The following is a 13,555-nucleotide window of genomic DNA, read 5'->3' as shown; positions in this document are numbered from 1 at the left end:
GAGCCTGGATTGCTGTAACAAGACACGCTCGCCCTGGGTTTGCCCGGCCAAAACACTGAGACTTACTCCACTGACGAATCAAAGAGGGGTGAAAGAAATGAAGAGAGTAGAGAAAAGAAATGCATGGGGGGAAAGGAGAGCATAGGGCAGAGAGAGAGCGAGAGAGACAGGAATGAGAAGTGGAGTGAGAGGGAAAGTGGGAGAGAAAACAGAGAATAAAGAGCAGAGTGAAATACAGAGAGAAAAGCAAAAGTTGAACAAGTTTAACTGGAGGCCATGCTTCAAACAGAGAGGTTTGTTTTCTGACAGAGATCCCTCTCAGGAGATTGAGCTGGAAAACAGATTACAGTAATAGCGGCTGTCCAAATTGCGCAACATGTGCCTCGGCACCATGTGAACAAAAGCTGCTGTGCATCAAACTCTACAGGGTTGTGACATGGCTGTTTTTTTTATGTTATAGCCTCCCGCAGCTACACCAGGCCTTTTTTTATTAGAACACTGATAAGCCCTCAGGCAGGGTTTGGTCTGTTAGCGCATATCTCTCAGATATTTTATGTTTGGCACTATGGAGCAGAGGTGTTTTTGATTGGGCTGTTTTATTTTCTTCCTTTTATAAGACTTTCTCAGCAGGATCAGGTTGCCGTGCCCAGGCTCATCAAACTCTGTAAAGGGGAGTTGTGGTTTTGGAAGCGAAGAGTTGGCTCACTTTGGAGGGGGCTTTTATATGTGTGTACTGTAGGAAGTGTAGATGGGATGGGGGTGTACATAGCATTGTGTGAGACCCTGTGATTTTAACTATTCATATATTCCCATGACAACTCTGCTCCTAGCACCTATGAAGAATATTTGTTCGGACTTTACTTTTTTTAGCTGTTCATTGCTTGCTAAATAACTGCCATGATGTAACCACACAGCATGTTGCAATGTTTAGTATATTTACAGAACACCCTGACACATTACAGATCTGTAAGGGCACCCATGAATTTGATTGCTGTGTACATATTTCTTGTTATGCAAGTTAGTATGTCAGTGTGTGTTGGTATTGGTGTGCTTCCTGTGCTGGCACTGTCTAGATGTCCCTTTGTGATATCAAACCTGTGCCAGTGGGGGTTTCGGGCTTCATACTGAGCCAACTGGACCGCCCAAAGTGTCTGTAACAGTCCCAGCACGACTTGCTGTTCTCTAAACTGTCCTCCCCTTTGGTCTTGCACTCAGAATGAAGGATTATGCTTATTACCATTTTACTTGAAAGCACCCCCGCTGACTCAGTGCTTTCCCTTGGCACATTTCTATCACTTTTAAGGTTGGGTTTCAGGGGAAATAGAAAATGCCATGTAAATGTCTGTGATGTTGCCCTCAGCTTGGGTAATGTAACTGGAAAATTTGCGTAATCTATAGAAAAAGTCCAAATGCTCACTTTCAGGGTGTGAATATGATACTGTTTTCTTAAAAAGAGTCACTCCTGGCCTGTTTGAGCTGTTTTGGTTGCGGTCTACTTTCTACCGGGTGTATTTTGAAACCGTTGTGGAGCTATGCAAACTCAAGCCAGGCAGAGAACTGAGCAGCCAGCACTATTGTTTCAGACCTACTCAGGATTCTTGGGATGTTACTTTGACTCCACATCTCACACACCCCATATGGTGCACCACAGTGTTTTTCAAACTTGGGTTCATAATAATGAACTGTATGCGGGTGAATTCACCGCTGTCCTTCTATTGTTAATATTAAAAAAATCCTAAACCAAAACTCTACTACCCTCCTCCACATGGACAGAGAACTAAGGACTGAGCGAGTGGCAGTGAGACGGGAAGAGAGCTGTTTATCTCTCATCGCTGCTCTTATGAACGGAACAAGAAAAGAGCTGAGACAGATGGGGAGACGGTTCAAGAGCAGCAGATTTGCGATTATTTACCCCAAAAGTCCTGTTTAGGCTGTTTCGAATCAACTCATTCAGACTTCAGACCTAGCTGCGTAATGTTTGTAGTAGTGGGAGCCATGGGACAAGCATGTTCTTAGCTCTGCGTGTGTTTTCAGCCTGTCCTGCGTCATCTCTGTTCCTTTCTGTTTATGCAGGGACTCTGTGGATACGAGGAGGGATGGTAGGATATCCAAGCCTCCCACTGTCACTTGATATCTATGGAAAATGGATCAGATGATTGGACAAGTTCACTTGCAACACAGTTTCCCCCAAGAGAGCTGAGCCAAGTCCATTTACCCTTTCATTCATGTCTGTTGCGATGCTGTCATCTTTATTCATTAAGGTTTCAGCTGAGGGCTGATGAAGTGATCATGGATGATGTAATGTTAAACAAGTTAGTCACACCAAACTGGCTAATAAGTAAATCTCATTGGCTTCAATGTCACTTTATCTCTTCTCGCATTTAAGCCAGCGTGATAATTATGTTGAAGGTGGAAACTTGATAGTATTATTTGGAAGCACATTTTTGCTCAACTATGCTGATGGATTATTGCCATGTAACAGAGACAGAAGAGGGTAAAGCAGAGGCAGGGAAGAACAGAGAAATGGAGGAAGTAGACAGAGCTGAAGAGATAAAGAGGTGGCCCGTATTGAGTGACACAGACTGTGTTCTGTTTTTTCTCGGTGGACCAGAGAAGATGCAGTGTAAATGAAGCATGCTGCACCATAGCGGCTTCTGCTTTATCTTTGCACTGTGTGAGTGTGTGTATTTGCCTGAAAGGGAAATGACAGGGGCCTCTTTGCGCACTTTGAGGCCTCTGTTCTCTCACGGTTACAATATGTTGGGAGGACTGCCATCCTCTGTCCACAAAATGCCTGCAAAGATCTCATGGGGATGAACACGACAAAAGTTCAGATCAATTTAAACACATTCACCTGAGTGGTAAAAACATTTTGCTGCAATACAGAATTCATACTGGGCTGCAGCATGTAAGCATTTGTAAGACATGAATTGTTGTCTTGTTCTTATTTTAATTTTATTGTGAATAAAAATAAATCCCTGTGGTGAGTTCGCATTTCCTCACAACAGCCCTGCGTTCATAGCGTGTCTCTGACACAGATGACAAGGGCCTCCCCTTGTGTTGGTGTGTAAAACTACAAATCCAGCAGCAGGAGAAATTGATACGTAGCAGGTTTACTGATTTGTTGGGACGACTTTAAAAAAGTAAAACTTAAATGAAAGAAATGTGATTAAATTGGTAAAAACAGTGAAGGGATATATTCATCCATTGTTTTAACCCATAAGAACCCAGATCCATTTTTCTATAAGAAAAAATTATGCTGGATATAAAATAGACCAGATGGACCACATGGAACACATTTCTGTTGTTTTGGAAAAACACTCCCTAGAGTCCAAGATCTGTAATGTTACATATATGTTATATTGGGCATTGATAGGAAATGTAATTTTTGATCATATATATTATTTGAAAATACATTCAGTTAACAATTTCTTCTTTTTTCCCTTTTTTTCAATAGCATCATCAGCATTTCAACAATATACATCAAAATTGCTTCTTTGTTAATAAGGTTTTAGCAACAAATTATTATGTAGATTGGTCTTCAGCACAAAAATGGGAAAACTGAACAATAAAACAATAAAACAGCCTCATATTAGAGGGCTTGTCAATAATATGCTATTGCTGTACAAAATTGAGCAACACATAAAGGCAGCAAACTTAAGACATAGTGCAAAAACAAAGCACTGAAGGGAACCTGAACAATCGTACGATCCACACCATGTCTGAACTATTCATTTCAGTTCTTATGTCAGTCTAGGCTATACGGCACCATTTGAAACAATTTCTTTCCTCAGTGAAGCAAAGTCGCACATCACATTTCTCACAGAGAGTGGTGGTTGCATTGACATTGCAGAATTTGCAGTGGCCATGTTTGTCACATTCCACAGCCCAGTGTGCAACGTTGTCAGTGCGAACATTATCTGGAACTCCAGCACGAACTCTCTTGGGTGGTGGTGGTGGAGATTTGGCATAGGGTGACCTCTTTGTGAACACACAAGAATCAGGCTCGTGGTAACTTCTGCCTGGAAGCTTCTTTGTTTCAGTGGTTTTTGGGGACCAATAGTTTACAGTTATGGTGGTAGATCAGCCATGCACTGACAAGGCCAATATGAGGGGTTTGCCAGAACAGGTAGAGGTACCACCTCATGACCTCATGTGGTAGTTGTACTTTGCGACCCCCCACCCCTACCCCTCATAAACACGTTGTATGCTTGTTGACCCACACAACAAATCCCTTGTCTTATTTGCTCCAGCGTTGAGCTTTGTCTTGGGGCTCAGTTGCACCGTATGACGAGATCAGGGTGACAGATTTGGTGTCGTACCATTTGACGATGACAGTGGGTTCGTTTTTCTCCACCCTGTCATCAATAGATCCTCTGCCTCTTTGGGCAAGACTTTTCTCATCTTAAAGCTGACAACCAGCCAAGCGACTGCCACGAAGAGATCCGACAAAGTAGATCTGTTGCTGAAGAAATCTGTGCACCAGTTGTACTGAAGAAAAAAGTTGTCAGCAAATACTACAACTACTTTGGTTCACACAGCTTGACCACAACATCACCTCCCATGCCAAGCGAGGCTTTTTTTTTTCCCAGTACCACCTTCGTACACCATAAAATCACAGAGAATTCCAGAGGAAGAGCAGCAACCCCAAATTTTTAATCACCAAGGATGGGGCTTGCCTTTCACACACTGTCTTATTGGCCTGTATGTCCCTATGAAGGACACCATTTGCTCATCAATAGAGTTGTACTCCTCTGGTATAATTTCCAGGCACTGTTTGCGAAACATATCAAGCCACGGGCAGATCTTCTGACACTTGTCTTGTACATGCTTGTTTGATGAGTCAGTATTGTCAGTGAAATGTAGAGATGCCAACAGGGTCTGAAAACAGTTGCATGACATGTAGTCAGCCACCATAGGTCATCTTGTGTCATTTTCCCAGTATGAACAAACTCTTGGCATTTGGCAAAGACCCATGTGCAGATAGAGACCAATCAATATCTCCAATTCTTTAACAGAGGTGTTGGACATTTAGATTTTTGCATGCTGTACAAATTTGTTCTTTCAGCAACTCAAACATTTCTGTTGTTATGATCATTCTGAAATACTCAAGGGGGATAAGAAGATCGAAAGGTGTGACACCCTCTCCTTTGAATGTGCACTCAAAAGCTTTCTTTCTCCAAGAAAACTGTTTTTTTTTTTTCTTGGACAAGTGTATTTTGCTGCCCTGGCTCCATGTTTGGCTGTGGCATGTCATCTAAATCATTTGATTTGCTACTGCCTGAATCACTAGACCCACTTGACTCGTCATTCTCCATCTCTTTTTTACTGGGAGTGTAATCAGGGTCTTCAGGATCTTCATCCGAGCTACTTTCATATCCGTCAAAGTCACTGTCATCTCCAGTGATGATCTTCATCCTGAACACTGTATCGTTTCTGCTTATTCATACTACGACTTAAAAAAAGACACTGAAACAGGACCAACATAGGATAATAAAATCGTGTTTGTGTGTTTGTTTGTCTATTTATTTACCAAGAAATGTGTTTCAGGTAAAGGGAATGTGCAGTTTTGGGACTGATATGCAAAACGTGTCATAATACATTTTTTTATTTATTTATTTAACTTAACATTATTTTCTTTGTTTATATTGGTGTAAATGCGCTTTCAAATGAACCACAGAAAAATACAATGATACAAATTAACTGATTGACCACAACTATTTGAGAAACTCATTGCCATTTTTCTTATTGTGACAAATACGTCACATGACATTAGAACAGTTTTTTGGTTGATGGCCAAATGTGACGTGTGTCTCTGCAATTTTTTCTAAACTGATTATTTCTCAATTTGTGTAAGAAATGTGGTCAGAACAGCTTAAATGTGATCTTGGACATGCTATTAAAGAATTATAATTGTTACATGGGTTGAAACTTACCTTTGCTGTCAAAAACAAGCTTTTTAAAAAGAGAAAGTTTTCTCCTATGTGCTCACCAGTCACTCCACCATTTTGGAACTGATGTCATGGGGACAACAATTCACATACTGTCACATAACTTCACCAGTATGTCAAGTGGATGTCACTTTGGGACTTCATCAGTTAAATTCAAGAATAAAGCTCTATAAGGAACTTTGCAGAATATTTAAAGGGTGTGTGACACCTGTATCACTATGGGTCCTTATGGGTTAACTTTCTGGCTTTATGTAACTTGTTTTCACATCACTTCCTGAACTCAGACACTTCCTCTTTTCAGTCATGATTCACACGGCTGTTTCGGCTCCGCTTTTCTTCGACAAAAAGGCACTTAAAATGTGTCTAATTGCACTCATAATTACACCATTTTGCATTGGACAACCAATAGGTAAGAGATTGAGCACTGGAAGAATGCATTTCTTCCATGTTTTTTATGTTTTTTCAAGATATGATTTACTTCCTGTAACAGCAGTTTGCTCTGCCTAGCTGTCCCTCATTTTACTGTGTCTGTTATTTTGAATTTGTGTAGTAAGCCTAAAATTTAGTTTGACGTTGTATTTGGTTGTTTTGTAGAATACGTTCAGAGGAACATTTCCTGCGTCGAAGTTCCTGATGGATTCAACTTCACACATGAATGTCCTGAGCGCAGTGAGATTAGCATTGAAGCTAACAAGGTGCTTCTCTAGTGGATTCATATTTTGCTTTCTCAAATAAGTTTGATAAAACCTTTTTGATCCTTCAATTTGTGTGTTTGAATAAAAAACAGAAGGTGAGTGAAAGTATGATGTCATCTTTTTGTTATTTTAATGCAGACTATTATTGCGACTGCTCTGCTGAGCTCACAGTCCTTCAATTATTCCACTGAAGTTTTGCGCATGGACAACTACTCGGTCATTACAAAACATTGCCAAGACCTCAAAGTGACATGCACAATTCCTGATGTGAGTTTAACTTTATGTACTTAAATGCACTCCATCATTTAAAGTCTTATTGTTATTTTTTGTTGTAAATCTTAAGCATTTACTCTACCCTTTCACATTTTGCTTTTCAGGAAAAGAATTGTGTAAAAGAGATCATCCTGGATATAAAAATTATCAGTAAGGCAACGACATTTATTATTTAACTTTAATTATGTCTAGACATACATTATGTGTACATAATACAAAATTGTACCACCTCTTCATCCTAAACAGGTAAACCTGAGAGTTCTGATCCAGTTGATCCACTAAAGCCATGGGGCTACATCTGTGAGTAAAAATTTATTCTGTTGTGACTTGTTTGAATACCATGCACCATTCTGATTGCTAATACTATGAATGAGTTTGAATAGATGAAGTAACTAAATATTTGAAGGTAACATGTTGCATTTTGTCTGCCATCCCTGGGAAAATTTCAGGTATAAGTGTAGTCCTGATTGCTGTTGGATTTGGGATCTTTTGTTGGAGTTACATGTCTTGTAAAAAAGAAGGGAGGTGAGTCCTGTTGTTTGTAATAATTTACTGTTAATGTAATGTAATGCATGGATTTAGATGTGTGTGTTTGCTAATTGTTTCTTCTGTCTGTTAGAAGGCAGCAGGAAGCAACCACACCTGGTTATTTACAATATCTGCTGACTTGCTTTGGTCTCAGAAAAGGGACTTTCCTGGCAGAGAGGGGCGAGAGAGAAATCAGGTCAGTCTTACTTTTAACATTCTGTATGTTTCAACTGGGTCTGTTCATTAGAGCACACATATCTGCATTTCTGTGATTAAGTTTTAGGTAGTTCAGTGTATAAACATTAGTGTATGTAGATGACCACAGAGCTTTTACAAGCGGAATGGCTGATCAGTGCTAAAACAATTCTGCCTGCTTACAGTTAGAAACTCCAAAATATATTCTTCAGTCTTTAACAGTAATTACTGTACTTCATTTTTCATTCAAAATGTTTACTGGATACTTGTTGGTGTTGCTGAAAGTAAACTTGTTTCTTTGTCCTCTTAAGACATTCTGAAGGAACTGAACTCCAGGAAGTCACACATGGTGATACAGAGACTCAACAGAACGGTGATGTCAGGTGAGGCAACATTCAGACACAATCGTCAGCAGAGATCAGTGAAGTTAAATCCTTTCTGTGAACTTATAATGAACTTTTGTGTATGTTCTTTGTCATTACAGGAATGTAACCCGTCATGATAGAGATCCACATGGAAGTGGTGAAAATGAAGCTGGGGAAGAAAACCCACTTGGAAATGGGCATGTTCACTGGTGAGGTTGCCACTATAACAATAAAACATCTTTATCCACTCTGACCCCATATTAGCCTGTTTGTCAGGGCGTGTGTGTGTGTGTGTGCGTGTGTGTGTGTGTGTGTGTGTGTGTGTGTGTGTGTGTGTGTGTGTGTGTGTGTGTGTGTGTGTGTGTGTGTGCACGTGTGTTGTAATAGCAATAGAAAGTCTAGACTCTAATCTACTAAAAGCTACCTTTGTCTCCATAGTATTGATTCTAAGGCTGATGGCAAAACTCCTCAATCTCTTGGTCTGGACCACAGCTTTTGGAATGAGACAATCCAGCAAACTAGAAAGTGAGAATGACAATTAGTTAGTTTTTCTTCTGCCTGAAGTCTGTTTAGCTTTGGAGATTTACTTTGAATGCCCCTTTAACTGGGCAAGTAGGGAATGAGATTTCTCAGAAGAATCTGTGCCATTCTAATCAAGTATTTGTTTTGCAGTGACGATATAACTGCCCCTAAAGTCAACGGGGAATCTCGTCACCGAGCCCTGAACAGGTAAACTTTTGGTATTGAAAAGACTGTAGGTGTTCATTATCAGTTTCCTTTCAGTTAGCACTATTATCTAACAGATACTGTATACGTATGTTTCAGGAACCCGAAGGACGATGATCCAGGAGGAGAGAAGAGTAATGAAAGAAAAGACACTATCAGGTAATTTAGATAATTGTAGTTTTATCACTGTAATAGCACTGAATAGATTTCCACATTTCTCTCATTTTACAATACATTGATGATGACTCTTTAAAAGGATATGTGAGGTGAAATGTGTCTTGTTAAAGATGATTATGTGTTTGCTCCATTTGACTCCAACAGGATAAGTTATTATTAGAAGTGTAGTATATGATATTTATTATTAAACATATCAAATGCAATTATTTTACTGGCAACTGGCTGAGGTTTGCAAATGATCTTTTTTTTTTTAAAAAAAAAGGGGGAAAAATGTGGTGATATACTATGATGAAAGGTAACACAAACTATCAATTTGCTATTGAAATAAAAAATAAGAAGAAGAAGTAGCACTCACTCAGCATGTCATCATGTCCTAATATAAACCCCTGAACTGAATTAATATAGAAACTGAAAAATGTAGCATAAAATAATATAGCACCAACCAAAAAAAGCAGGAAATGTAACATACTAGACAGAATATTCAACAGCAATGCATGGACATGAGGCACTCCAGGGTAAACTAGGAAATGACCTGAAGCGCTCACCCTGAGGTTTTTCTGTGCATGACTGATAACTGATAATGACTGTGAATACCTCTTCATAATCAGGAAAATGCCCAGTGGATGGACTGTTGGTGATCACAATGCTGAAGACCATGAGACTGAACGACGACCGCTGCTGCCGAATCAGCGGTGAGATTGCCTGTTACTCAGTCATTTCGCTCTCATAACTGTGACCAAAAAGAAATCTGTCACTTTCCAATTTCCAGTCTCCTTCATACATTTTATTTAGCCTGTTGCTGCTGTTTCGACAGCTGTCAGGAGTAACTTTATGAAGTATCCTGCACAGCCCCATCCCAAATCTGAAGAGCCAGACTGAACTTCTGACATCTGCACAGAATGAGAGCATAAACCAAACTTTACTGCAGAGGTTCATGTCTCTATTCCTGCTTGTTTCTGTCTCCAGAGCTGCCATCCCAGAGTTTGACATGACATGTGAAGCTACAGCTTTGGTGAACAAGCCTGGCTTTGACCCAGACCAAGTCAGTGGTTGCTCTGTTGCACCAGTAAGTAGGCGGATTTCTATATGTTGTTTTTTCAGTAAAATGGTCTTATTGTGTTGTTTTTGTTGGACTGAACAAGGTTTTGTTTGTTGCAGGAAACTGACGTGGAGTCTACACACAACATGAAAAAAAATTAGTGGAAGCATACATGAATAATAATAATAATAATAATAATAATAATAATAATAATAATAATAATAATAATAATAATAATAATAATAATAATAATAATAACATATTATATATTATAGTAATACCGTACTGGCATCTCCTTTGTTGTCAAATCCAGCATTTTTGTACAAATAATTATTTTCAACCCACAATTGTTTTTTCTCTTTACAAGGACAATCTTAGAAGATTTGTATATTTTTACAGGCCCAATATGCAAACTTCTATAGAATTACAAAATCCTTAAAACAGTCAGTTTGCATAAATTTCTCTTTACAGAATAAAAATGAGACAGTTCCAGTAGAAACTAGTGTTACCTTTAGCCTAATGATGAGTATATATAAACATATACATATGAATAGTGGATGCAACAGATTGGATAACATATTGATCCGGGTCATTAGATTTAAATGCACACTAATTATTACAGTTTGCCAAATGATTATATTACCTGGCAGTAATCCCAGTGTAGCTTGATGGACGAAATGGAAGACACTGGTCTCTTTTGAAAATACATAATGCATAATGGGAAGTTTGTTACTGATGGTATTAAATGCTTGGCTTGACCAATGGATGGGTGGACCATAAAGATGCCAGTACTATATATACAGCTATATAAGAAATACATATATAAGAGTTATGATATAATGTAATGTATATAAATATCCAGAAACTAAACACAGCTTCCAAATAATTAAAATGTGTAGTTTTAATGGGATTCCCTCTACAACTATATGATTTTGATGTATTTTTTAGTTTGCTGTATCTGATTATTCTGTTTCCAATTTTATTATCATTCTGATCAATTATGTAAGTAACTAATCATCAAGTAAGCACGGCTTTCCTCCATTACCATTACTGCATGATCTTGCAATGAAATCTTTGTAAATGTTGTAATTTTTGTTGTTTTTAAATATATAATCAGCTGAATCATAGTAGTCTTTTTTTGCTAGCATGTTTTTCTGTCTTAGTCAAACAGTTTGCATTTCACTGTGCATTTGTGAATTCAGAAATGGTATAGTGCTTATGCAGGTTTGTTCTGTAGCTCATTTAATCAGTTGCATTGCATGATTTAAAAGAGTGCATTAAAAAATAATGTCTTCTTGTAGTCAGATTTGAAATAAATGTACTCTCCTCACTTGGATTTCCCGCGTGGTCATTTTATCTTGGATTCTTAGCTTTTGAACGCAACACAGCACTTTTCAGCTTTAAAACCACAAGGGGGCAGTAAATAATCATGAGTCCAACAACAGAGAGGGACGTGGGCAGCACAATTACCCCCTACTACTTTTGTTGAGTAATGTAAATGCAATTACTGTATATTTATTGCTGGACCAACCTATTTATAGACTTACCTATATAAAGGTTATCTATCTATCTATCTATCTATCTATCTATCTATCTATCTATCTATCTATCTATCTATCTATCTATCTATCTATCTATCTATCTATCTATCTATCTATCTATCTATCTATCTATCTATCTATCTATCTATCTATCTACAATAAAATGCCTTTTTGTTAATAAATCAAGCCCATTGCAATCAGCATTTGTGTTTGGCTTTATCACTGTATTTTATAGCACAGCACTCTGATTTATTAATCAACCAATAAAGGGACATTAAGTACATATCACATCACTTGGTAATTTAGGTGTTATATACTGTATGTCATAGCACTGAAAAGATTGGTTGCCCCTGTGGCTTGATGTATGGCAGTAATTACAGCAACACACAAACACACAGTGATTCAGACTGAACTTAATACATCTCTTTTCTCTATCTCCTGGGATCTGCTGACAGTTGCTGTGAGTCTTGGTTTGTCAATGTCTAGCTCTATTTTAAGCTTCCCTAAATGTGCAATGGCCATTTCACCTCTCGAATGGACTGAGTGCCAGGAAGTGAGTGTGGCCGGGGTTAGAAGCTTTGTTGCTCATGTTTGATACGTGTGTGAAAGTGTTACTGTAGCGCTGGTGAAAAGAGGGTGATTGAATGGTCAAGGCCTGAGAGCCTCCCCTCTCAGGGAGTTTCACTGAAAGGACATATGAACAAGTCAGGCGCTGGACAGATGGGTGGATGGGTAGGGGGTAGGTCATCACATATCATCATACATGTACAGCATACAGTTTCATGTAAAAAAAAAAAACAGGTCTATGGGCGAGGCAAAGTTGCAGGAAGGCTGTAATTACAGATGAACACTCTGTGCCCTGATGCATATAATAATTGGACATTGGTTAATTAGTTAGCTATCACTCTTCACTGTGAACGGGATTATGAGCAGTCATGAAAGCTAACTCAGTAGGAGCTGAGCACTGAGCACACATCTGGGATGAGAGGGTTTAAGGAACGCTGCAGTAGATGGGCTGCAATAACACAGACACTTATGTGTATCATCTCTAACTGAGCTGGCTGATCACAATGTTTATGCTTACTCTGGAGTGTGCTAAAGGTCGCCTACTCTTGTGTGCTGCTGTGGCTTAATAGACAGCTGAAGGCAAATAGTGTTGCATTCATAAGTCAGTAATCTATACTCACACCGCAGTTATTAAAAGATTACATCAGGGATCACACCAAACCGTATGATTAATTAACCTTGACTGATGCTTTGTAAAGCCAAATCCAGCACAGCAAGTATGCCCACCGGTCTACATGTACGTACACACACATGAGATGGCTGAAAGCACTGCTGTAGCTCGTTTTGGTAATACTGACTCAGGGTTGCTGTAGTGAAACAAAGCCTTGCTCGCTCCAGATTAGTATAGAAGCAGTCCTCTCTCCCTCTCCTCCCTCTGAGTGCACAACGCTTTTATTAGTCCCTGCCCAAATATCAGCGGGCTAGGTTTTGTCTCTGAAACTGACAGCTTGCTTTTTTTTCCCCGGGCCTCTTTGATCACTTTGTAAAGTATGCTTTGGATACAGACCAGTGTTTGACAAAATCATCATCCCAACCACCAGGTCAAATCTGCATATGCATACTGTGTGGTTCAAAGGGGAGCTGACTCAGGATGGGGCTGGGCTGCTTGACTTCAGTCCCCTGCTTCCTATGGTACTCAAATGAACAGCACAATGCTGGTGCGACCTGCAGGATAGTGCATGAATAAAACATAATCACTGTATTAGTGCTTAAAGACATCTTTTCATTTCCAGTTTGAATCATCATGAGGGAAGGCATATTGAAGTTTATATGCATATGGAATAGCAGAAGATTAATAATTTTTGTGTGCTGTTACCCTCTTATAGCACTGCCACATACAAAAGCACTCAAGCAATTATCCTATACATCAGTCTGCAACCACACACACACGCACGCACGCACGCACGCACGCACGCACGCACGCACACACACACACACACACACAGCACAGTTCAGTCCCTTTATGATGTTATCAGAGAAACAGCCAAGCATGAACATG

The 13,555-nt window shown here is 39.2% G+C and overlaps 1 protein-coding gene across 3 annotated transcripts; it reads left to right on the top strand.

The window, feature by feature from the left end:
• The first annotated feature begins 6,217 nt into the window (after nucleotides 1-6,217).
• Nucleotides 6,218-11,279, top strand: LOC111573699 (uncharacterized). 3 transcript variants are annotated; one of them, XM_035951768.2, is made up of 15 exons: nucleotides 6,218-6,360; nucleotides 6,546-6,646; nucleotides 6,785-6,913; nucleotides 7,024-7,069; nucleotides 7,166-7,219; nucleotides 7,369-7,444; nucleotides 7,542-7,643; nucleotides 7,954-8,025; nucleotides 8,127-8,216; nucleotides 8,446-8,532; nucleotides 8,680-8,736; nucleotides 8,833-8,892; nucleotides 9,519-9,602; nucleotides 9,877-9,976; nucleotides 10,069-11,279. In XM_035951768.2, exons 1-15 carry the CDS (start codon nucleotides 6,255-6,257, stop codon nucleotides 10,108-10,110), a joined length of 1,206 nt encoding a protein of 401 aa, XP_035807661.2. In that variant the 5' UTR covers nucleotides 6,218-6,254; the 3' UTR covers nucleotides 10,111-11,279. The 3 variants fall into 3 exon arrangements, with proteins under 3 accessions (XP_035807661.2, XP_035807662.2, XP_023133755.3); XM_023277987.3 differs by having other exon boundaries at nucleotides 6,219-6,360; nucleotides 7,539-7,643; XM_035951769.2 differs by lacking the exon at nucleotides 8,446-8,532 and having other exon boundaries at nucleotides 7,539-7,643.
• Nucleotides 11,280-13,555: the final 2,276 nt, after the last annotated feature.

Source organism: Amphiprion ocellaris, chromosome 19 (genome assembly GCF_022539595.1).
Source record: "Amphiprion ocellaris isolate individual 3 ecotype Okinawa chromosome 19, ASM2253959v1, whole genome shotgun sequence".
NCBI classification, from domain to species: Eukaryota; Metazoa; Chordata; class Actinopteri; family Pomacentridae; genus Amphiprion; species Amphiprion ocellaris.
Note: the sequence above shows the minus strand (reverse complement) of the source record. Positions and strands in the feature narration are given on the sequence as shown.

What these genes read in the sequence shown, in the direction of transcription:
- LOC111573699 (XM_023277987.3), top strand. Translation starts at nt 6,255, where the DNA reads ATGATTCACACGGCTGTTTCGGCTCCGCTTTTCTTCGACAAAAAGGCA. An exon ending in CGTCACCGAGCCCTGAACAG is followed by an intron (nt 8,737 to 8,832) that starts GTAAACTTTTGG and finishes CGTATGTTTCAG; the next exon opens with GAACCCGAAGGACGATGATC. An exon ending in GAAAGAAAAGACACTATCAG is followed by an intron (nt 8,893 to 9,518) that starts GTAATTTAGATA and finishes CTTCATAATCAG; the next exon opens with GAAAATGCCCAGTGGATGGA.